Source organism: Phodopus roborovskii, unplaced genomic scaffold (assembly GCF_943737965.1).
Source record: "Phodopus roborovskii unplaced genomic scaffold, PHOROB, whole genome shotgun sequence".
Classification (NCBI taxonomy): Eukaryota; Metazoa; Chordata; class Mammalia; order Rodentia; family Cricetidae; genus Phodopus; species Phodopus roborovskii.
The window spans coordinates 263,664-289,999 of record NW_026126627.1 but is presented as its reverse complement, the minus strand read 5'-3'; the positions used below and the strand labels follow the sequence as shown (position 1 = coordinate 289,999).

At 44.0% G+C, this 26,336-nt stretch overlaps 1 protein-coding gene across 2 annotated transcripts in view; it reads right to left on the bottom strand.

Moving 5' to 3' along the window:
* Nucleotides 1-24,837, bottom strand: part of Bmerb1 (bMERB domain containing 1) — a 91,246-nt gene extending 66,409 nt beyond the window's left edge. Inside the window, exon 1 of one of the 2 annotated variants that reach the window (XM_051206713.1) lies at nucleotides 24,543-24,837. In XM_051206713.1, the coding sequence (XP_051062670.1) occupies nucleotides 24,543-24,645 (103 nt within the window). In that variant the 5' untranslated portion in view covers nucleotides 24,646-24,837. The remainder of the gene's footprint in view (nucleotides 1-24,542) is intronic. The other variant, XM_051206714.1, reaches the window with a different exon arrangement.
* Between the last annotated feature and the right edge of the window lie 1,499 nt (nucleotides 24,838-26,336).

Genomic DNA, 26,336 nt, shown 5'->3' with positions numbered 1-26,336 from the left:
CAGCATACACAAAGCTATGGATTTGACCCTCAGTACCCACTGAACTGGGTGTGGTGGTGCACACTAATAATCCCAACACTCAGAAGGTAAAGGTAGGAGGGTCAAAAGTTCAGGGTCATCCTCAACTACATGGCCAGTTGAGGCAGGCCTGGACTAAAGTGGGTTCTGTCTCAAATAATTAACACATCCATAACTATCCAATAAGAACCTAGGAGTTCATATACTAGACTTGTATGGGGACAGAAACACAAAGGAGGGAATAACTTTTATTTCTTGCCCTTTGGGTATGGTTAAAATTTTTATACTGAGGGTTTATTTCTTCAACATGATTTCATAAAATTGTCCTGACAGTTCCAAGGAATTAATTCAGTAGATATGTTTCAGCCACTGAAAGAGAAAGGAAGATGTCAACTTGATGAGCCAGAAACTGCTGTTAAAAATAGTCAGACATTAACTATGGTCCTTTCAGCGAACACAGTGAAGGTCAGGCCAGGGTATTCTGGGTTAATTCCTTGACAGTGAAGACCTCTGGAATGCAGCTAAGGATGTGGCTCAGCTGGTGAAGGGCTTGCCAAGCATTCACAATTCCTGGGTTTGATCCTCAACCCATCACAAATCTCGACCCTTTTCTACTAAGCAGGTCAGTGCTGGAGTGCTTTTCACCAGAGCTGCCTTGGTGGCTTCTAGGAGACAGCACTTTCCTGTGCTGAAACCAGTAGTCTGGAGCAAGTCAGAAATGGCTGATGACACCAGCACGGGCCATCAATGGGTGTTTTTTTTAGATGTCCTTTTCTACTGTCTCCCCTGTTCATCGTTCCTCCTTTGCTACAGGAGACTGTCCATGCTTTACGACCTCACAAGTACCTTTCCTCCATATCCACTAGAGCCCAACTGCTGTGCTCACAGGCGGCAGTGTATGGAATTGTCTGCTGTCACTCTCCATTGTTCCTGTCAGCCTTTTCATACTGGAGAGTATTCATCTTGATGCTTGAGTGTATGTTCACAGTAGGTGTGTGCATGCATCCATTTGTGTGTGTGCCCAGCACAGGTGCAAGTGCTTTGATGTGTACCTATGGATGGAGGCCATAGGACAACACCAGCTATCATTCCTCAGGTGCTATCCATTTTGATTTTTTTGAGACAAGGTCTCTCAATGGAACTAAGAATTTATCAAGTAGGCTATGAAGGTTGGCTGGCTAACAAGCCCTAAGGATCCTCCTCTCTGTCTCAGTTCTGGAATTACAAGAAAGCACCACCAGGCCTGGCCTGGCTTTCTCATGTGGATTCTGGGAATTGAACTCAGGTCCTTGTGTTTGTTAAGGTAAACTTTAACAAGTGTGCTATCTTAACTCTCCAGCCTCTTGAAAAGTTATTTATGGTCATAAATGCTTACTCCCAGCCATTAGTAATGATCTCTCTGATTGGTCATAGGTGCTGTCCAGGCACAGGAAGTTTGAGCACGTTCCAGGGGAGAAAAACTCTAACCCTATGACAGGGTTACATGGGGGGGGGCATGAGGTGTGACTGTTTCTTTCCAATGGTTGGCTTGAGAAGGTTACAAGAGAGTGTGACTTCACAGATCTGTACCTAAGCAGTTAAAATTTAATCACAGACCATAGATCATCTTACAATGATTACAAGTTAGAGAACAGAGATGAGGAAATCAGTTAGGTATTAGCAGAATAAGTCAGGTACTGTGGCCCTGTTTCAATATAAGTTGGCTTTACTACAGAGTATGTTCAAATATTAGCCATGGGCATTTGCCTGAACAGAAATTAAATTTTGAAAGGAGATTGTTTTCTTTTTCAGTGTGTGTGTGTGTGTGTGTGTGTGTGCGTGTGTGTGTGTGTGTGTGTGTGTGTGTGAGAGAGAGAGAGAGAGAGAGAGAGAGAGAGAGAGAGAGAGAGAGAGAGAGAATGTCACAGAGCACATCGAGAAGTAAGAGGCTAGCCAGCCTTCAGGGCCAGTGCCTGCCTTTCCACCTTGTCTGAGTCAGAATCTCTGCTACTATGTAAGCCAGGCGAACTGACCCCTGTGTCCACTGATGGTATTGTGGACATTTGCACTGCTGCATCCAGCTTTTATGTGGGTTCTGGAGTCCAAAATCAAAATTGGCAGGCTTGCACAGCAAGTGCCTTTACTCACCCAGCCATTTCTCCAGCTCTTTGAGGGAGCCTTTTGGTTCTGTTTTACTTTTAGCAGAGTCTCATATAACCCACATTGGCCTTATTATTGTAGTTGAAGATGACCTTGAACCCTTGATCCTTGTGGCCCACCTCCCATATGCTGGGATTACAGGTGTGCACCATCACACCCAGCTATGTGACACAAACCCAGGGCCTTGTGCATGCTAGGCAAGTACTCTACCAACTGAACTACATTTTCAAGACTAAAAATGCTTGGAATCACAAGGTCTTCTCCTATGAAATGGAATCCTTTAACTACAGAGACATTTGAACCAGTTTCCACTGTATTGAACTAGTGCTTTACACTGAGAAGATTTTTCAAAAACGTCCTAGACTGGACTGATGACACTTGCAATGTTAGGGGAACAGTTTATCATTATTCCATTAATATGAAGCCAAGTTTTCCGAGCTGGAGAAGAAAGATCTTGTGTGTGTGTGTGTGTGTGTGTGTGTGTGTGTGTTGCTGCTGATGATCAAGTCTCTTGCACATTTGAGGAAAACACCCTGTCACTGAGCCACATCTCCAATCCCCCATATTTCTCTTTTCAAATTGTGATAAAAGAGGGAGGAGCCTTGATATTTTTCTTGAAAAATACAGACTATGTTTTGGTCAAAGAGAAAAAAAAAACCTTCATATTTTTCCTCTTATATTTTTGCGGAAGCACAAAGGCCTTTTTGTCCACAGACTACCACAGAAACCAGGAATTTAAGCTCACAGGGTGTTTTTTCAATAGGAAAGATGTATAACCCATTTGCCCACCCGAAGGCAGGGAATTGGAGGTGATTAATAGTTTGCTTATCTGAAGGGCCAGGCCATATCAAGCTCCCATAGCCAGGGCTGGAGGTGGCTAATAGCCCAAATGCCCTCTGTGCTATCTGTAAGACAGAGGCCAGGCCAGCTCCTTCCCTAGCCCCTTAAGCTGGTACAGGTAGCCTGTCTCTAGAACCCATCTTCTTGGAAGAAATGACACGAACTTTCAGTTGAATTTCTATGTAATTTGCCTCCGTGTGAACCTGGGATTGTATTACACCAGGAAATTTTTTTTTCAATTGTACTGTGCTTAAATATGCTTATAATAAACTGCTCTAGATTAGACTCATTAAGTTTGAACCAATCAGGCTAAGTTGTACTGAACTGAGTTTCCTTCTTGCCTCTCAAGTTTCATTTCTCTGCCTGCAGTAGAGCTTGCAAGGACCCCCACAAATTTTTAATGTGATTAACTCAGTTGCTTGTTTACTTCAAAAGAAAAAGAGGGCTGAGAAGATGGCTCAGGGGGTAAAGCATGAGAACCTGTGTTTGATCCCTAGGATCTACATAAAAAGCCAGACACAATGTCATGTAAGGCGGAGGCAGGTGGATACCTGGGGTTGCTGAGCAAGCTCTAGGCCAGTGAGAGTTGCTGTCTCAAAAAACAGGTGGCTGACTCCTGAGAAATCACATCCGAGGTTGAGCCCACATGCACACACATATGTGCATTTGTACACACATGAACACATACACAGGGAAAAGAGAGTTGTAGGTGGTACCAGCACTCTGAAGGGAATCTAAAGGAAGGTGGGAAAGGACGTTACACCAGAGGACTTCTGCATGAACCAGGTGGCTGAGTTTTTACTCAGTCTCAGCCTTAGCCTCCCCTTTGCCACTAACATGAACACTGTACAGTAAGTGACATCTATTGAAACTAAGGATATCACTCACACTGACTCAAAGTTACCAGTTTTCCCATTCATGTCCCCCTTGCCCTTCAAAGGCCCAACACAACATCCCACACTGCTCCCAGCATCTCTGTCAGCCTCTGTCTTAATCTGAACTACTTGCTTCAGCTCCCTTTTCTCTTTAAGAACATACTGTTTCGTTAGCACAGTCATTGCCTTTTCGTGTGTTTAATGGATATTAACTGAATACACACAAACACTAGGCAAATACACCAGGTGTGATTCCCACCTTAACAGAATGGGAGGGAAATGGATGTAACAACTTCTAAGATGGGGTGAATCAAAAGAAGGCAGTGTATGAAGAGAGAGGTCTACTGAAACTGGGGAGGCATCAGGGAGGAGAGTATGGCTGTTTGAGAACTAGCAGTACAAGGAATTTACAAAATGAGAAAGAAAGAAATCAAAGCAGAACAGCCCCAAGGAAAAGGTTCCCTGATCTAAGAACCAAGAGCAAGCTGGGGATGGAGTTTGGTGGTGGAGAGCTTGCCTAGTGTGCTCAGGCCCCAGGGCTCCATCTCCAGCATGCCGGCTCCAGGGCCCAGGCAGCTGGAGTGGAAGACCGGTGAGATGCCTTTGGGTGGAAGTGTGTGAGCAAGCAAGCCAAACTCATTGAGAACAGGACTTCAATTGCGTTTTTCCATGGGTCCCAGCATGCTTGGTCTGTACAGTGGCCAGGCTTGTGATGTGCTCACCATGCAACTCAGGTGTGTGTGTGGGGGCGGGGTTGGATAGACTATGCCCTATATGTTTTGGGTTTCTTATTTCCCCCAGCACTTAGCAGAGATATTTGGGCTACAGAATTATAAAGAGTGTTTGTTAGGCTGGATTAGATTTTGTTATATGCCACGGAACACTTGTAGCTCCAAATTATACATCTGTTTGGTACGTACAGCTGTCCCTTGAGCTCCCCATCACCAGCTTTGCACGGCTCTCCCTGAGATCCTCCTTCACTCAAACTCTGGAAGGAAAGTAATTTCCCTTGATACCCGCATGGGGAAAGTTGCCCCAAAGACAGACTATATTCAGTTACCTCATTTGGAAAAGGAGGAGGAGAAAGAGAAGAGAGAGGAGGGAAGCAGGGTTTCTTTGGAAGATGTTTTCTTGGTTGTCTGACTGACAGCATTGTGGCATTAATCTTTTTAAAATAGTTATTTATTTCATATGTAAACAGTGCTCTGTCAGCACACCAGCAGAGGGCACCAGATCTCATTACAGGTGGTTGTGAGCCACCCTGTGGTTGCTGGGAATTGAACTAAGGCCCTCTGGAAGAATAGCCAGTACTCTTAACCTCTGAGCCATCTCTCCAGCCCAGCATTAACCTTTTATTATCAAAATAACATCAAACTATTTTTATTAAGCAGAGGAAGCAATATCCTTACCTAGAGGTCCCTTGTGGCTCCTGTTCCATACCCAGCTATTTTTATTAGCTTGCTCTCGCCTTGACATCCCCATTGTTGTTCCACTGGGACATACACCTCACCTATGGAATGTGGCATCTTGAGGACCAGGATAAGTCACCCTGCCCTCCTTTATCAGCTGCAGGTAGAAACATAAACCAATGCAGCCACTGTGGAATTCAGTGTGGAGAGTCCTCCCAAAACTGCAACAGGTCTGCATATGACCCAGCTGTGCCTTTCCAGAGTATATACCAGAAGGACTCTGCGTCAGGACACCAAAGAGACATTTGGGCAGCTATGTCTATTACTGTACTGTTATAATAACCAAGCTGTGAAGCTAGCTTAGATACCCATCAACAGGTGAATGGACAGAGAAAACATGTATACAAACACAAAGGAGTATTCAGTCATAAAGAAGAATAAAATGGATGGAACTGGCATCCATCATCATAGGCTCAGGCAAGTATTTGTGTTTTCTCTCTTATTCAGAATCATATATATGATGTGTATATAATATATATGCAAGTATGGCTATGTGGGGGAGGGACCTAGAGGCAGGGAGGAACAGGAGAGGGTAATGGCACAGAATCCAATTCAACTACTTCTCTACACACACACACACACACACACACACACCTGGAACACAGCATGAGAGGGGAAGGGGGAGTTAAGTGGAGGAATGAAGGGATTGGGGAGATATTGCTGTTGAGCGTCTATTTCCTCCATATTGAAGTTTTCCACCAAAAGGAAAAGGAGAGATTCATGAAATTTTAAGGAACGCTGAAGAAAGTTCCAAGGCTCAGCAAACCCTCCCCAAAGCTATATAAGTAGTAAACAGAACTGTAGTGGGGGCGGGAGAACTCCAGGGATGCAGTGTTCACGAGTCATCGCCCAGGAGAGGTAGGGAGGTAGGTTTGCCAAAGATGCCGCCACTTTAGTTTAAGCTCACTGATTCACCAAGCTGGTCTTGGGTGGAATGTTTTCTTTGGTTTGATGTGAATCTGGGGTGATCAGATATCTGTTCATGTTCTCCCAAGAAAGTTCTTCAATACTACTTACTGCTCAACAGCTGAGAGGAAGTTCTAAGACTCAGTGAGAATGTGCAGGATTCAGCGATCTTTTAGAGGTGCTTACGTTAGGGGCTTTCACATAGAGGAGGTGAGACTATTAGTCACAGAGAGTGACTGTAATTAACACTGCACCCCCCGCCCTCCTGAGTAGTGAACACAGTGTGTCATCGACATCTGCACTGGCACACAGGTGGCTTGGTGATGAGGCTTTGACGTCTTCATCTCAGTACAGCCTCTCTTCTGAGTCCCAGCTGTTTGCTTTTTATTTTATTCTGGAGAGATTTCCACCTGCTTCTGGGATATTTCTTTTTCTCCTTAAGGTCCTTGGGTTTGCAAAATTATTTAGGTAAATTTATTTGCTGTGGTCCACAGTGATCAATTCACATGTGAGATTGCTCCATGGGTAAAGGTACCTACAGTCAGTTACCAAAGGCACCCAGTGACCAACGCAGTAGAATAGAAGAAATGACCCCACAGGTTGACCTCTGACCTCCACACCTATGTGGTGTCACACATGTGCCCTCCCACACAATAAATGATAAAAAAAAAAAAAAGAAATATACGGTGACCCAGTATCTACATGCCATATAAACATAAGGCAAATAAAAGATGCCCTTTAGTACCTCAAATGAAACCTTGGATTTTCTATTCTCTATTTCGTTTTTCAAATATTGATCTCAGGGCTGGGTATAGATAACTCAATTGGTGAATGTATACATAAAACCATGGATTCTGTCACCAACACTGAAAACAAAAATGGACGTGGATTTGATAATCCCAGCACTAAGGAGGAGAAGCAGGAAGTCCAGCAGTTCTGGATCATGGAAAATTTAAACTATCCCTCAAAACACCAAGTGGATCAGAAGTTCAAGGTCATGTTCAACCATACAACTAATGCAAAGTCAACAGCAGTTAGGGAGGAATGGAGGTCAGGAGCTCGTCCTCACTCCCATGGGTGTCAAGCATCCTCAAAGAATTCCAGTCTGTACCAGCTGTAGCTTCAGCTCAGGGATGAAACACTTGCCAAGCACAAGGGAGGAGGCCTAATGCAGCAGAACCGAGAGATTCTACAGCCAGGAAACCCCACTCTCTGCATTTTTGCACAGCTATTTGCAAATTTATTGACCACACTCCCACCTCTTTTTCCTAGAAAACCTATTAACAGCTGTGATTCTTCAGAACAGGATTTACAAAACACTGCCTTAGAGAAAGGCAAATTGCTACAGAGAAATTCTGTTTAAACTCTGCCTTTGATGGGTTTCTTTGTGGCATCTTCAGCACGGCTTGTGCCAGGGTGGCAGGTAGAGGGGTTAGGCCCACAAGCCAGCTCCCAGCTGCCCTTGCTGGGACAGAAACAGCAGCGGACTAGATGCTGGAAATCTGGGTGCCTGGTTCTAATCCACAGAGGCCAAAATAATGTCTTCCTAGGACAGTTTTAGAAACGTGTTAATGCCCAGTAACCCTACCTCTTTAGGAACCAACACATGGGTTTCCTTGGTTGCTTAGGAATCAAATATCTCCATGCAGTCATCAGGTATGTGTAGAATTCCTACTGTGTGCCAACCTCTGCTGTTTCCCAAAAGGATGATCCAATCTGCTAGCCAAGCATGCTAGTCATTGTTATACACAGGTGACACAGCTGTGACCCTGAGCTGAAAATATGTACATGTAGTGGGTATTTTTAGTTTGTGGGTCAGCTAAATCGGTAACAAAAAGACTAGGTGAACTCCAAGTTTACATCAAGCTTCACATCTATTTGAGGTTTCTTCAAAGTGAGTAAAGCACAATCCCTGGGCATCGAGTGAGAATACCTGGATAAATGATTGACCAAATTTTTCAGCTACTTTTCTTCAGCTCCTGCAGATCATCGATACTCACTGGACCAGGTTTCATAGGATATAATTCTGTGGGTCTGGAGATATGGCTTACTTAGCTTAACTAGTATACACAAAGCTCTAGGTTCAAGACCCAGCACTGCATAAACCAGGCACAGCCTTACACACATGTAAATCTCAGCACTTGGGAGGTGGAAGCTGGAGGATCAGAAGGTCAAGGCCATCCTCTGCTGTATGGCTAGTTGAAGCCAGCCTGAAATGCAATCATGTAGCTGATGCTTATGACCTTCTCAGTAGTGCATGTAAACATACAGGGGAGGTATATGCTTCCTTAGAGCTGTGCTTCTGTGGAAAACACTGTCTATAGGTCACCCCTGCAGGTGACCTGACAATGTTCTTTCATTGTCTCTGCAATATAAGTGTCCGGGGAGTGGTAACAATATACAAATTATTCTGGTCCACATGCAGATTCTGTCCTCTCTTATAGGATGTCAGTCCCTCAGGGAACATTCATCCCTATCAACTACCCTTCATGGTTCTTTAGGTTCTTTTAAGCCTGTTACCACAGCTGCCTGGATCTCACCTTGATTCAGATGAATGCAGTATATAATTGTTTATTTATTTACAGGTTCCAATATAGCCCAGGCTGATCTCAAAATTCATGGTATGCCCTGAGGATGACCTTGAACTTCTGATCCTCCTGCCCACACTTCCCAAGAGCTGGATGCTCAGTACCACAGCAGCTTTATGTGGTGTGGGGTAGAATGAAGCTGGGAAAGCAGTCTCCCAGCTGAGCTTTAGCTTCAGGCCTAGACAACAATTTCTAACTTCTGTCTGTTTTGATCTTTGTGACAAGATTTTATCTTTTCCTGAAAATTATCTTTTTATAATAATATAAGTTTTTGGGGTTTTTTTTTGGCAATATGCTAATAGTTTGAATCTCAAATGTTCCCCAAATGTCCCTCTAAAGGTCTAGACATAGATGGGTATGGTAGTACATGCTTGTAGTCCCAGCTGAGGCAGAAGTATCAAAGGTTCAAGAAAGCCTGAACTACATACAGCTATGGAAAGAGAAAGAGGGAGGGGGAGAGAAAGAGACACAGAGAGAGAGAGAGACAGAGAGAGAGAGAACCAAACAAGGCTTGGTGGCCAGTCAGCCTATAGTCCTCTGAAATGGCTAGCCTTACAGCCTGGCTTCAATGCCTGGGAGCCTCTTAAGTGGGAGGAAGTCATGTCACTGGGCACATGCCCCTGAAGAGGATACGGAAACCCTGCTTCTCAGTACACCCTGAAGAGATCGGCTTTGATTTAACCTTGCAACTCTGCTCTTCACAGAGCCTGTCTACTATGGAACAAAATCTTGCAAAGCATGAGCAAAATAAACTTAATTCAGGCTGGTCATCACAGCAACACAGAGCCTCTAACAAGTTGTGTCACCTGAAACACACCTTTGCCCTGGTTGTTCAATACAGGATCATTTCTACAACTGCATCTGCTTGTAGCCAACTGAGTCATTTCTGAAGGATTTGTAGCCTCCTCCTCCTTCTTCTTTCTCTTCCTGCTTCTCATCCTCCTTCTCCTCCTTCCTCCTTCTCCTCTTTTCTCCTCCATCTTTCCTCCTCCTTCTCCTCCTCCTTCCTCATCCTTCTCCTCCATCCTTCCTCATCCTTCTCCTCCATCCTTCCTCATCCATCCTTCCTCCTCCTTCTCCTCCTCCTTCCTCATCCTTCTCCTCCTCCTTCCTCATCCTTCTTCCTCTTCCTCCTTCCTCATCCTTCTCCTCCTCCTTCCTCATCCTTCTTCCTCTTCCTCCTTCCTCATCCTTCTCCTTCTCCTCCTTCCTCCTTCTCCTCTTTTCTCCTCCATCCTTCCTCATCCTTCTCCTCCTCCTTCCTCATCCTTCTCCTCCTCCTTCCTCATCCATCCTTCCTCCTCCTTCTCCTCCTTCCTCCTCCTTCTCCTCCTTCTCCTCCTCCTTCTTCCTCTTCCTCCTTCCTCATCCTTCTCCTCCTTCTCCTCTTTTCTCCTCCTCCTTCCTCATCCTTCTCCTCCTCCTTCTCCTCCTCTTCTTCCTTCTCCTTTTTTCTTCTCCATCCTTCCTCATCCTTCTCCTCCTCCTTCCTCATCCTTCTCCTCCTCCTTCTCCTCTTTTCTCATCCATCCTTCCTCATCCTTCTTCTTTAGAAAGGCAGTAAAATAATGAAGGGGTTGACCCACAAAACATGAATTCTGCATCCCTCTGTCCATGGCAAGGTTTTGAATGTTTACAAATAGTAATGAAAGCATTAGTGTCTTTTGTAATCAGTTAGGGATGTCTAGTTTAGGACATCTGTTTTCTTTCACCTGGGAACCACAGCAGGTGAATTTTGGATCAGATGTTTTACTGAGAGGATTCAGAGTTTGGTCGCTGTGATTAGGTCAAGAAATGGACTTCTTTTTTCAAGTTATCTTCCCCCCCCTTTAAAGACTGGGTCTTAAGGCTCAGGCTAGCCTCAAATTTATGTGTAATGAATAATGCCCTTGAATTCTGATCTTTCTGCCTCTGCCTCCCAAGTGCTTAGATTACAGGCACTACATACCATCATGCCTGGTTTTTACAGTACTAAGGATTGAACACAAGGCCTAGTGTATGCTAGGCAAACATAGTAAAATACAACACCAGCCTTGCTTTGTTTCTTTCCTTTTTTAAAAAATAAATAAGTATATAAGACAAGTGGGTTGGATTGACCTCTGTTGTCCCCCAGACCTTGGGGATATCATCTTCCCTCTGAGTTTGAGGCCTCTAGTCCTCTATAAAATGAAGGTGGAGGAATGGGCTGATTGCAGTAAATGTGACTCTAGAGACTCTAACTGCAGCCAGAGAAGGCTCCTCAGAGTCAGATGTTCATCAGCATTGTCTATTTTTGTTCTATGCTTGATAGTAGCAACAGAAGCAACTGAGAGTTAACATAGAGAATGTTCATGGTGGAATCCTGAGGTGATAAAGGACATTTCAGTGTTAAGGAGCATCTGATATGTCAAAATATTAGTGGGATTGGCTACCTCTTCCTCCTGCTCCAACACTACCACATCATTAAATAAATACTAATTTCAGTTTGGAAAAAAAAATTAAAAGAAATGAGCTGGGGGATGGCCTAGATTAGTAAAACATTTGCATTGACACCTGAGTTCTTTCTTCAGCACTCACATAAAAGTACTGGACACAGGCCTATGAGATGGGTAGCCTGACAACCTGAGTTTAATGCCTGGGTCCCATATAATGGAAGGAGAGAATCATGTCTGTAAATTGTCCTCTGACCTCCACAAATGAGTTGTGGCATATTTACACTTATAGTTACACACACACACACACACACACACACACACACACACACACACACAGTTGATTTGTCATTTGTCATCCAGGGTACTTTTCATTCCTTTGTTCTTTCCTATGTACTTTGGGAGGTGGCAATACAGAAGACATGGCTCATCCTTGAGAATTGATCCTGTTCCAGAGATAACTTTGAGTTATCTCTGGGCAGACTCCGGGCAGTAGCCAGGGCTCATGTGTGCTTCAACTCAAAATTATTATTTTTAAAGCTAAACCTGACAAAAGTGTAACGTGAAGTCCAAGTCCTAGTCCTATGAAAACTGCTAACCTATTGTAAAATGTTAAGGAATACAAGTTAATAGCCATCCTAATACATGATCAAGTTTGCTAATTGTAGTCATGCTAAGTATTGTTATAATTAATTACAGGAATAAACCTTACTTAGCCCCTGTATATGTTTGCAAAAGTTAAGCTTAAAACAAGAAGTATCTAGAAACAAAGTTGTCTATTCAGATTAACTTAGGCAGTGCCCTAATACTTCAGAGAGCTGCAGAATATGGCATTTAAAATGTTGATTAAAAAGCTTATAATATCAGACAGAGGCTCCCAGATCCTGACAGTGAACCAAGGTCTCCAAAGAAGATTATGGGGTACCACAATGTCTGCACCTGGATTATGGCAATGCTGACCAATGGGTGAGATGCTCCAATGCAACACTTGCTGCCAGGACCAGGACCAGACCGTGGACAAGCAGCAGGACACTTTTGTCTAGACAAAATAAGGTCAGTCTTTTCCATATCCCTCTTCCAAAGAGGGAAAAAAAATCTCATCTTATTGGCCTGACATAGATTGATGCTGTTCTTATGATACTTATGCCTCCAACACTATGGCCAACTGTGTATGGACTGGTCCCTGTAACTTATAATAGATTCAGAATTGGAATTTATTCTTCTCAGATCTCTGATAGTATTTATGGTTAGGTTAGCTATAACTTTGTCAACTTGGCAGCATAAGACAACCAGAACTTTCCTCAAGCTTGGTAGCTCATTCTGCATATTAAAATCAAGCCTTCATATGGCTCCTAAAAAGGGGGTCTGAGGATGTAAAAGTATACAAGTTTTAATGGCATACAAGTGATTTGAGATAAATAAATAAAGATATAAAAAGTGTTTCAGATTGTCTTTCCCTTCTATGATATAAAAGTTCAGAGCTTAACATTTAATAGAGTTCTGATAAGCTAGTAGAGCAGTGACTATCTGCTGTTCAGTCACAAGCTCAAGGTTTTGGATTTATTTTGGTTGTCATCTAAATGTAAACTTAAAGGGCTTCTCATCAGGTCAAAGGCATCTCTGTCCAATTTATACCTGGCTCTCTGGGCAGAAGAAAAATGTGTATACTTCTAACTCAAATCTATAGTTTTTGCAAGAACTCAAAGGTATGAGTTTATTCCTACTGTTTTACAGATACCCAATATCTGCTTTTGCTACAATATGGATTTCAGTACAGATTGGTAATATTAATAAAGTTCATATAGGTTTCACAGGATCAAAAAGTCATAAAGCATGGATCCACTTCTCACAGGTCAAAAGGACTCCAGATAAGTACAGCCTATGTTTTCTCTACCTGTCTATTACTGAGGATGGGATTTCCTCTCTCCTGGTCTTGCGACTCCTGCCCTTCTCGATTACTAAAACTATAGGCCTAAAATTTCCGATTAAGTACATAAATTTTAACTTCTGTTCCTAGTTTAAACTTGTCTCAACAGGTTTCCACTTCTGGCAGACATATCCAAGCATCAGCTGCTGACTACAGCCTGCTCCAAAAGACTGAGCTCTAGACTTGTTGCTGATGTGGACCAGCTGGCCGATGTGAACACTCCCTGTCTCTCCAATAGAGTCTGCAAACCAGATACTTCTAATAAATGCCCCCTGAATCCCCTCTTTGCATTTGACTAACATTTCAGTCTTCTTGGCATCAATGCCCCAGTGTCAGCCAGAAGTAGTTACAGAAAAGAATACATTGTCCCTTGATCCCTGGTTGAAATGCTAAGTCAAAAGGAAACGTCCTTACATAGGGGACAACATGGCAATAGATGCAAAAGTCATTGTCCTAGAAAAATCTGCCAGCTCATAGCCCTGTTACCACCCCCTTGAGCCCCTGTTCTTGGTACTTCTAGAAGGGGAAGGGGAATAAGAGACCAAACCACAGCCATTTTAGAAAAGAGGGCTGGAAACAGAATATGGGAACCTCACCGAATTACATGTGTAGCTGGCTGGGTGGGGGGGGGGGATGACAGGCAGTCAGGAAGAACAGATAACCACAAATGGCCCTGACCCCAGCTTAGCCAATTAACAGAATTACAAAAACAACCTTTATGGGCACATGTGCTGCCAGAGAGAAATCTATGGAAAGTCTCCAAACTCCCCAAATTGCTCTAGACACCCCAGCCAATCAGCTTTAAACCTGTAGTCCTCACCCTATCCTGTGGTTTTGCTTTATAAACCCTTGCTTGTGAGGCTGGGCACCTTCTCCCACAGCTGCTGTGTCAGTCTGTGGGACAAGGTCCCTCCCTAAGCTTGAACTCAATAAAGAAACCTTGTACTTGCATGTGGTGAGTGGGCTCTGAATCTTGTGGACTGGGCATAACAACAAAAGATCACATGTTGGATGGAGTCTATTTCTATAAAAATATATGAAGTAGAGAGAGAAAGAGGGCCCAGTGTGTGCTTAGGACCTGGAAAGAGACCAAGATGGGGCTCAGAACATGTTACTCCAAAATGTGGCACCTTGGCATTCAAGGGAACAGCAGGAATAAGGAGGCCACTCAGACCTCCACATGCTTTTTTATTCCCCGAAGATCTTCCAGTGACAAGTAGATGCCCAGTCCTATATCAAAAGGGAGGATGTCATACAAGGAACTGGGGAGGGCTGTCGGCAAAACACTTATTGCACAAGAGTAAGGACCTTATTTTGATCCCCAGGGCCCATGAAAAAACAAAACAAACAAACAAACAAACAAAAAACCAGCTGCATGTAATACCAGTGTTGAATGGCTGAGACAGGAGGCTCTCTGGGGCTGGCTACTTAGCCAGCCAGTCTACGTCAGTGAGAGACCCTGTCACACACACAAAAACAAGGTGGACAGTGTTTGAGGAATAACAGCTGGGGTTGACCTCTGACCTCCACATGATCCCATAAAACTTACACAACCTCAAAAGTCTTAAAAGCTCAAACACCTTGAATATTTTATTTTATGGGGACATGGTCTCACTCAAACTTTCAGTAATCCTCCTGTCTCAGCCTTTAAAGTGCTGGAATTACATGCCCAGCTTACAAAAAGTTGGCATTATGCATTCAAGGCCAGCACACTGTTGAGTACCAAGGTCAAAATTGGAGTTGAAAATTCCATAGCCAATGTGGAGTAACAAGTCATAATCAAAACAGAAGTACTTGTATAAATATTGTCTAAAATGACCTGACTGTGTGTATATGATATATAAGAAACACAAATGAATTTAGTGTTAAGGCTTGGGCCCCCTCACCAAGACTTCTCATTATGCATATGCAAATTTGTGTAAACATTCCAGAATCAGCAATCAAAAACACTTCTGCTAACAGATGTTTCACATAAGGGACATTCAACTGTATGGATAAATTCTTAATCTTTTCTCTTGTTGATTATCATTTGTTATTGGAGACTCAGTCATGAACTTAGCAATAGGATAGAAAAGAAATCTTTTCCTGCCCTGTAGATTTGAGGGGAGGAACTGTGTAATCCTACCAGAGTACCCTTTAGGGAAAACAAATGTATTAGAATGAGAAGGCTAATGTTTGCTCCACTCTGTGCTGCACTAAATGGAAATACATTGTAAACTTTAAGATCAGGGGATCTAGCTCAATTGGAGTGCTTGCCTAGCTTGTGCAAAGCCTGTGGGTCCGTTTCCAGCACCATAAAAACCAAGTGTGTTAATGCACACTGTAATCATAGCACTTGAAAGTAGAGGCAGGATCAGGTGTTCAAGATCATCTTCAGATACCTAGTTTGCCTCAAGAGGTGTGTGTGTGTGTGAGAGAGAGAGAGAGAGACAGAGAGAGGCAGAGAGAGAGAGAGAGAGAGAGAGAGAGAGAGAGAGAGAGAGAGAGAACTTTGAAAACTGGTTGTGCTGGTTAATATTGTCAACTTGACCTGGAATAGAATCACCTAAGAAATAAGCCGCTGGGCATGCCTGTGAGGCATTACCTACAGTAGGTTATTCAAAGTGGGAAGGTCTGTCTCAACTATTGTCAGAGCCATCTCAAGAACTGGGGTGTGCTGGACTGATAAAAAAAAGAAAGTATGGTGAGTGCAACATCCATCATTCTCTGCTTTCTGCCTGGATACAGCTCGACCAGCTTCCACCTCAAGTATCTGCTGCCTTGATGTCCTCACCACGATAGATTGTACTTCAAACTGTCAGCCAAAGTAAGTCCTTCCTTCCTTAAGTTGCCATTGTCAGGCATTTTATCATAACAACAGGAAAAGTAACCGGGACACAGATCATAGTTAACCTTGTGAATCATGCTTTCATTTATTAGAAGATCTATCTCAGAGATGGATAAACTAGCCTAGTCGCCCCTCCCATGGGCCTCTGGGAAATAATTAAGGCAGAACTGATCCTAGGAAATTGAGTTGCCCAGCTGCTGACACTGAGCCCAGCTGCTGGGGCCCAGCAGACAGTTCTACTGGACCTGTTTGCACCTGTTGTAACCACCAGGAAGAACTCCATTGACATTTTTACAGTGTCCATTCAAAGAGGATCCTGCCTCAATGTGTGGTGAGTCTCCAGATGATTGTCTATTTTTCCTGGTGAAACTCTTTTTTCTGTATAATTTTATTTGCTCCCTATTGTGTCCTCCTTTTTCTGCCTTTACATCACTCCCAGGTCCTTGGCATTCTACAGCAAGAATTGTGCACTCCTTCATGTTACTGTGATTGGAAGATGATCAGTGTCTCCCCACAGGCCCAGTGTGACTGAGGGCTTGTCCTCCAGACTGAGGACTCCTGTGGTGCCTTCTGGAGGTGGGGGCTAGCAGGATGTCTTTAAGTCATTGGGGGTATACCTTTAGGAGACTGGTACACTGCTCTCTCTCTCTTCCCCTCCCTCTCTCTCTCTCCCACTCACTCTTTCTCTCTCTGTATGTATGTATATGTATCTTACACACACACACACACACACACACCTGATGAATCACCAGAAACCAAACTAATAGAGCCAACTAATCTTAGCTTTTGAATCTCCAAAGTTGTGAACTAAGTACACCTTTTCTCTTCATAAGCTCCTTGCCTCAGGTGTTCTGTTGTCATAATGCAAAGCTAATTAATATCATTTTCTCCATATGAATAATCATACACACATACAAATGCATGCATACATGTGATTTATATATGTATAGGTACATAGACACTGTATATGCAGAGGCAGAGTGAGAAAGGGACACAGAAATATGGAAAGAGCACAAATTCTGGCACAAGAATGAACTCCCTGGATCTTATCTAGCCCTCAGAAATACCTCTGAGACAATTTGTCCTTACTAACTAACAGCTGCATGTCATTTCATAGTGGATAAGCAATAACTTCTACTGTGTGTCTAGCACAGGGTCTTTGTGCACTAGTGTTCTATTTCCAGTTGAAAACTTATGATTTCTCTTCAGAATGTATGTTTCAACATTTAATAAAGGCTAGCCAAAAGGCCAAGAAGCAGTGGATCAGCATACTAAATGTGGTTTGGCTTTGTGTGTGTGTGTGTGTGTGTGTGTGTGTGTGTGTGTGTGGTGTGACTCTAAAAAAAAAATCTCTATGAGCAGTACCCTATCTGTGGATGTATCTGAGAACTGGGGATCTTGGTACCTGTGGGGAGCCTAGCCCAGCCTCTATCCATAGTCACTGATGTTATTGGCTCCCAACAACAGTGCCATTCCAGATACTATATATGTTATCTTAAAAATCTTGCTTCTTGCAGAAAGAAAAAATGTTGACCTAAGCACAGACTCAGGAACAAACTATGCCAAGTATATGAACAGCCAAAGCAGATTAATCAAGACTCCAACTTTCTTTTAGTTTCATGATATTGAAGGTTTACAAAACACATTTGCACCTAGGTCTCATGGATTAACAACCTCCCAATTCAGTGACTATTGATTGAATAAAAAGGGCTTAGGTGCTGGATAATGTGATGAGCATTGGGCAATCAGCTGCATCTCCCCAACAGGCCTTTTTAAAATAAATGTATGTGTATGTGAGCAAGCCTGTGGATGTGTACCAGCAGTTCCCTAAGCACTGTCCACCTTGTAAGACAGAGTATCTCGATGGCCTGTGGCTTACCAAGTAGGCTAAGCTAGCTGGCCATGGAGTTTCAGAGATCTTTCTGGGTCCACTCCCCAGCACTGAAAATAAAAGTGCATGCCAAAAAAGGCATCATTTTTATGTGTGTTCTTGGGATTGAACTCAGGCCCTCACATTTGACAAAAAGCATTCTCCTGACTGAGCCATCTCTTCAGCTTGGCATACACACTCTTTTAACCAAAAAAGTAAGTATTGCCGGGCACAGGCAGTGCAAAGAACAGCCTATGGAAGACGGTTCTCTTCTTTAATTTGTGAATTCTAGGGACCAAACTCAGGTCTTCAGGCTTGATCCACTGAGCATTCCTCCTAACTCTGATGCTTCTTAATAAACTAAGCTGACTGGACCTGTCACTGTGACTCCAGTAACACCAGACATGGATATGTCAATCACCAAGCTTACTGACAGTGCTCTGTTTAATCCTCAGTGCCCTGAAGTTTAAGGATGTGAGGTACATTGCCTAAGATTCCAGTTGCTAGGAAGCAGCAGAGTGAAAGGGGGAACACAAGTAGGGAATTCCTGTAGGGTGGAGCCTGGGCCTTCTCTACCTGTACCTCTGAAGTTAGCACACAGTAGGCATTTTAACCTGTGCAGAAGCCAATGGTGGAGGACTAAGTCATGCATTAGCCTCTTCAGGGGTTCTGAAAGGCTACCCCAGAAGAGCCTCTGCCTGTGCTAGCTTCCAAATCACATGTGCATGGAGGAAACACATGATTGGCATAAGGGAGCCATGGAATAGCACATAAGCCAATGGAAGAATATTTCATTAAGCCGGGGGGGGGGGGGGGGGGGGAAATCAAAGCAAAACCCAAAGCTAGTGCATGGACTCTGGCCTTTGAAATCACCTCCTCCCTGCCTTGATTACCTGAGATGCCCTCTCTTCAAACTGACAGTTAACCTGAAATGCCCTCCTCACCTCTCTTCACTTCTAGAAACTGCTTAGTTCATACACCCAATGCAAACATTCTTATTTGCTGCCAGCCTTAAGTCCCTTTGTGAGAGCCAATCTCCTCTAACTCCTGTGGATCTCATTCCATTGACACTGTTATTTGTAACTGCATCCCCTTTCCCCATATCTGTATGACTTTTGAGGCTCCAAACTGTGTCTTGCTTTATTTCCAATCTTTGCTGCCTCTTCCCTGGGCCAGGAATACCAGACCTCTCTGGAAAGAACCACTTGGAATAGGAGAAGCCTAGAGTCAGATTAAACTCTGCCAATTACTGACTTTAAGACCCTTGGCAGGCCAGCTATAGTGACACACATCCTTGACCCCAGCACTTGGGAGGCAGAGGCAGGCAGATCTCTGTGAGTTCAGGGCCAGCCTAGTCTACAGAGCGAGTTCTAGGACATCCAGAGCTACATAGTCTTAAATAAATTTTAAAAAATTTAAAAAAGATCTTCAGCAACTTCCTTAATCTCCCTACACCTCAGTTTCCCAAAGCATAAAGTGGGAACTGCAATTCTGCCTATGTCAGACACAGAGTTGCCATGAGAAGTGAGTGAGCTTGACTTCACCCTTGTATCTGTTATCTCGTGCTTTATGCTTTCTTTTTATGTGTTAAATGAAGGTGGAAATGTCAAGGGTGTTTATTCTTGGTATCTTCTCCCACCCCCGAAACAGAGTTTCTCTGTGTAGCTCTGACTGTCTTGGAACTCTCTCTGTAGACCAGGCTGGCCTTGAACTCAGAGATCCACCTGCCTCTGTCTCCAGAGTTCTAGGTTAAAGGTGTGCACCACCATGCTTGACCATTGATATCTGAATGTTTATTAAATGGCTTGTTAATAATATAGTCAATGAGGGTCAGCTGTGACAGTCAGGAAGCTGAGGCAGGAGGATCACCAAGAGTTTGAGGCAGCCAGAAAAAAACAAAACAAATTCTTTAAGTTAGCATCTCCCTAACTCCAATCTCCGTGTTTCTATAGTTTCCACAGCTCAAGCTTACTGCCTATTAGCTGAGGGTACCAAGACAAGCATGTCTACTTTTTCACTCAGTTGTCAGCCTCCAAAGACCAGCCCCTTGTCAACCCTTCACACACAAGAACACTCCCCATCTTGTCATCAGGAAGGGAGAAGAGATGCTTCAGTGCTGCTCAATCACTGCTCATGTGGACCACAGCTTCCCTCTGTGGTCCTACTCTCCCCCAACAGCTAGTGTGGCCTTGTGAAACAAAAGCCATCCTGTGCTTGACCTTTGCTGAAAATGGCCCTGCAGTGGGTGAAAGGGCTTGCTACCAAGATCAACCACCCCAGGGCCCACACGGTGGAAGGAGGGGATGGACTCCTGTCCTCTGACCTCCACATAACCTCCCCACACATAGAACAAGTAAGTATATTAATGCATGGAAAAGTGTGACCCAGCAACATGTCTTACCATGGTAGTCAGCTTCAGACTTTTCTTAAAACCATAGCCATAGGTCATATCTGGCCTGCCTCCTTCCTGACTAAGAACCACCTTGCCTTGACTCACTGAATCCCAGCTGCCTTAGTCACCTGCCTCTGTCCCTTGAATAACCCAGAGCCTGGACCCTTGCTATTTGCATGCCAAATGTTACATTCTTCAAGCAGTCATTTCCTGATGACCAGATGAGCAGTATTCCTCCCTGAGAATTCCAAGGAAACATTTGTCATGACTCTCATCCCTAATCCTGATGTCCCCTGAATAATAAACCCTCTACATGGAAGGGCCCTGAACAGTGCTGGTGCCCTTCTCCTGGATCACTTCCAGAAGTGGCATGTTCCTGTCACTCTAGCACTTCCGTTGTGGAGGCAGAAGGATCAGGTGTTCAAAGATATCCTTGGCTATATGATAAATGGAAGTTAGTCTGGGAAACATGAGATCCTGTCTCTAAACAACAAAAAGTGAATGTATTATTTTTATAATAAGAAAAAATAATGTTAAAAATAAAATGAGAAATAATACAATAATTTTCCCTAATTAGAAAGTTAGAGGAAATGAGTCAAACCAAGGAAAATGGTAGAAAAACCTTCCCCCTCCAGTGTGTTACACAGATAGGCAGCAAGTCACATTACTTCAAGCTCCATAATGTTTATTAGCACAGATACCGGTCAGTTAATGATCTGCTTCACATCCTTGGATTTGTAAATAGCAGTCATCTTCCAGGGGCTTCTGGGAAGATAGCTAGCTGTGTTAGCTGCTTTATTGCAGCCTCTCCTACCCTGATACACACATACACACACACACACACACACACACACACACAGAGAGAGAGAGAGAGAGAGAGAGAGAGAGAGAGAGAGAGAATCTTCCCTGCATCTTCTCCCCCAGTCTTTTATCATCTTTTAAGGCACGTTCATATCTACTAAGATGAGGCCCTGACAACAGACCACTGTGCTCTTCAAGAGCCCCAAGCTTTCTCAAAGGCACTGTATCTTCGTGTCTCCCTTAATTAATTGCAGTCAGTTGAAAGCAATATTTTTATGGATCTTGCCACAGTGAAATGTCACTATGCATTTTCCAACTGAGTTAAAAAAAAAAAAAAACCAAAAAACCAAAACCAAAACAAAACAAAAAAAACCCCTCACTGCTTATGGGAAAATGCTGTTAATAACAGGTAGATGGGAAGTGAAGTAGAGACAGAAGGAGCTCAACTTTGAGGCTAGCCTGAACTACCTGGCAAGGTTGAGGAAGAAAAGGGTTAATAGAAGCAATTTCTTAGAATCTGTTTCAAGTGAGAAAATACTAGATGGGTTCTAGCATTCATGATTCCCTAGTGTGGTGATATGTTATGATTTATTAAAGCAAAGCAGCCATACTAGTTAGCCATAGAAGCCAGGCATACACCATTAATCCCAGGACTCAGAAGACCAAGATGGATCTCTCTGAGTTCAAGGCCACTCAGGGCTACAGGAGATTGTATCAGTCTAAAAGAGTAACGGATCTCACATCTTTAATCCCAGCACTAGAGAGATATAAAAGATAGGGTCTTCAGTTGTCAGCCACAGAATTCCCAGTCACACTGAGGAGGGCCACACTGTCTGAGGCTTAGTGAGAGCTCATGGAGACAGGATCAGCCCTTTCAGCCTGAAAAAGAGGTGAGATCTACTGGCTTGGCTACCTTGCTTCTCTGATCTTCAGCTTGAAGCTTGAACCCCAATATTAGTCTCTGGGTCATTTATTTATTGTGCTATACCCTAGTTCAATCCCTAGAACTGAAAAAGGGCACAGGGGTGAGGCACTAAAAAGTGTCTTTCTGTACACTTTCTGTTAAGAAGGCAGCACAGGCAGTCATCCTCCACATTGTACAGCTTTTTCAGTAATCACTTAGATACAGGGAGCTTCTTTCGACTTGGCTCCGTTATGACAACCATTTAGCATTGATTGACCTGGGGCTTGTAACAGACCAGGATGCGTGTTAAATGACCTCATTCTGTCCCCCAAGGGCCCCAAGCATCTGTTACTTTGATTATTCACATTTTTAAGTTTTTATTTTATTTCTCTGTGTGTGTGCACATGTGGGTGTTTATATAGTTCAGAAGACAGTGTCTGGTCTGGTAGAGCTGAAGGAAAAGATGGTTATGAGGTACCTATGGGATGGTTCTGTAGACCACTTGGGAGTTGAGAGAAATTTTACATACAAACAAAAATCCCCAAATTCCTGGTTGTAATGGGAACCAAAATACCCAAACTTGCCAGATTCAAGTTCCCAGAGTGGGCCTCTGGAGTCCTACATGGAGAAGATTTCAAAAGTGAATGGCTTAAAGAGCTAAGGGATGGATAGGTTTGGGGATCTGTGCCAAAGCATACAAGAAACTGGTCTGCCATTTATCAGGAAGTCTACAGCCAGAACTAAGATACAAAATTGTCAGGGTCTTACATAGCGCAAATTGAATTCTTATCTTAACTTTCCCTATATACTTGAATTTGATTTTCCCCAATAAAAAGGCAAGAAAATGAAAAGCTGTAAAGGAAGTGCTAGGAAGGAGCTGGGCACATTGGCACACCTGAATGCCAACACTTGGGAGGAGAGGCAGGAGAATTCAAGGTCATCCATCTGGGTTACATGAGTCCTTGTGGGTGGGGACATGCTATTAGGGAACTGCTGAATATTTTCAGTTTGCTTTGGTTCTTTGTTCTGACACAGGCTCTTACTTTGTAGCCCTGGCTGTCCTAGAACTCCCAGAGATCTTCCCAGTATTGCAGTTTAACCCAGTTTAACTTGATGAAGTTTCGTGGAAAGGATGAAAGGAGTTCCCTCCACAGATTTTTGAAATAATGAATGTGTGTTTCAATAAATAACTGTGCCCTAAGCACTCGCCAAAACACCTTCTTGTTTAATATTCACGATAAAGCCATATGGTGCATGATATTATCCCCACTTTCAAAGATCAGAGGTAGAGTGAGGACAGAAACACACCATGTCACATTGTCAGCCAAAAAGTCCTAGTCAAATCTGAGATTCCTCGATTGTGCTTGGCTTCTACCCTATAGGACTTTCATGGACCAACAGGGCCGCTACCTGCTTAGAAAATCACTGACACCAATCCAGGAAGGTTCCTGAAACTATGAAAGCAGTAAACTTTCACACACACACACACACACACACACACACACACACACACACACACACAAAAAGTGTGGAGTCCAGCTAACCTGGGTCTGAACACTTGTCCTATCACTTTCATTTTTATCACCTAGCAAGCCTCATTCTTCTTATCCATGCATCCATGCAAAGGATGTCACAAGGCCACACAAGGTGGTAATAATGATTAAATCAGATGGTGTATCTGAATTTCTCAGGATATGGCAATCTAATAATCTAAAAGGCACCCATCAGTAGTATTATTTTGAGCTTGTAAAACAGACCTTCAGCCTTGAGTTTATTTCAAACTGCTAAAGCCAGAGAGTTAGAAAGGATGAAGCAGAAGACCCAGAGCAGGAGGTAGGGTGGAGGACACTGGGAAGCCCTGAGAGTTGCAGGAGTATCAGTGATCCTAGACTTTCCAGACAGCCTCCACATTTTGCAGTTTTAAGTATCAAGTCCAACAAATTGAAAGCAAAAGTCTTGGATTTATTTTACAGATGTCTGTTGATACCAAAACACCAGAGAGAGAAACTGAGTGCAGAGGACTGTTTCAAAACCGCCTGTTAGTCATCAAGTCAAAGGCTAGTAGAGTACAGGTGTGTGTACAGGGCTGCCCTTGCCCTTGCTTACTCTCTTGCCTCTCCTCTGACCCAGGAGATGGTGGGAAGATACTGGGATTTTAGCTATGCCCTGAACCTCAAGGCAGGAAGAACAAGCAGACACTCCCCCATCTCCAGTACGTGGGCGCTTCCCAAGCTGGCCCTTAGCTCCTGCGCGCCAGCCCTCAAGTATCCCAACGCCTTAGTACCCTCCTTCCAAGGCTGCAGGCAGGAAAGGCTGTCCTTCCTCTGGCTCCAGGATCTGGGCTCCTCCTGGCTTAGCTGCCTTGTGATTTCCTGAGGAGCCTCCTGGTGCAGCCCAGCCCTGGAGGGTCCCATCTTTTGTTTGTAGGGAGAACACTGCCGCCGTGCAACACTGGAGGCCGGGCTGCGGGGGCGCTTCCCCTGTCTGCTCACCCACCTTCCTTGCACACTAGGGGCCACCAGCTCCAGCACAGATCCCCAACTGATCCCATACGTTTCCTGCGCGGAACACTTACTTCCCAGTCCCTCAGCTTTCCATGCTGTCTCCTCCACCGCCCCATAGCGCCTCAGAGGCTTCTCGGCTTCCAGATGGACAGACAGAGATTGCTTTAACTCCATTGCTGATCCCCACGGACAGGTCGAGGTGTCCCCTTTCACTCCATCCCTGCTGAAGCTGCAGGGAGGAAGGCAGCTCTAGTCAGCAGCGTTTTAAGGGGTCGGGTGTTCCCGAGGAAGCTGCTCCATCTCTTCAACCGCCAGCACCCGAAAGCGCCCAACTGGTACCCAGGATGGGGGAGGGATTCATAACACATGCGCAATGGAGGCTGGAAGGGGGAGGTTTGGGGGCTGGGTAGGGAGAAAGAGGGACTGATGATAAACTCTCTAGAACAACAAAAACAAAAAGAACTGAAATAAAATAATCCCCAAAGAAAGCAAGAATAATGTACCTTCCCATAATGGAGTCTGTAAATAGGCTTTGCGTGAATGGATCTAGCAATATGGGTAGCTTGGGATCTGTCAGAGAACTGGTGGGTTCCAAGCGTGATTGGTGAGCCAAGAGTGCATTTGTAGACGACGTGCTGTGCCCTTCTTTGTGAAAGAGTGTGGACTCCAGCTAATGGGCTCTGTGCTGTTTGTATTTATGTACCTGATTTGGATATAAAAGGGGGCAGCAGACAGTGTGTGTGTGTGTGTGTGTGTGTGTGTGTGTGTGTGTGTGTGTGTGTGCGCGCGCGCACCTGTGTCAGTCCTGTATGTTTGTATGGACAGGAACAAGAGAGGTGAAAATAGTTTGGACAAAGCTATTTGGAACATTGATCTTTACAAACCTGGAGAATAATCATAGTAACAAAACATGGCAGCATTAAATATAGGGTCAGGGCTAGTAATGGGGCTCAATTGGTACAGCATTCACAGCTCAAGCATGAGGACCCAAATCTGAGTCCCAGAACACACATTAAAAGAGCAGGTGCACAGTGTACACTTCTAATCCCAGTGATGGGAGTGAAGACAGGAGGATCCTTGGGACTTGCTAGCTAGCGCTGAGACACCTTATACCAACTTCTGGCCTACACACACACCTACACACACACACACACACACACACACACACACACAAGAAGGATGAAAATGCAGCTCAGTAGGTAGAATGCTTGCATAACATGCACAAGCCCCTAGGCCCTGTCCCCAGCACTGCATAAACCTAGCACACAAGTAGAGGCAGGTAGATCTGAAATTCAGTCATCCTTGGCTATAATATAAGGGAGTTTGAGGCCAGCCTAGACCATGTCTCAAAAGAATGAATGAGTAAATAAATAAAGTGTAACCAGCAGCTAGGCTGGTGAAAATCAATATTACTTATTCAATGACTGCTAGGAATGTCTCTGTGAAAACTAACACTCCATTCCCTTGTTTGATGGAAGACAGAACTGACATTCAGAGAGATCACATACTCAAATGCCTACACTTCCAGGGTACCGAATCAACCCTTGAATCCAGAATATATGAATTCAGATTCCACCTGTTATTGTCCTGATTTCCTTGACTATGGTTATATTTAATTTTTTTTTTTCATGTGCATTGGTGTTTGGCCTGCATGAATGTCTGTGTGGGGGTGTCAGATCACCCGGAACTGGCATTAAAGACAATTGGGAACTGCCATGTGGGTGCTGGGAATTTAACCAATGTCCTCTGGAAGAACAGCTAGTGTTCTTAACGACTGAGCCATCTCTCATGAAATGGGGTGTTGTCCTTTTTAAAATTGCTGCTGCTTTTTAAGCCACGGCAGCCGAGTCAGCTTCTTAGCTACC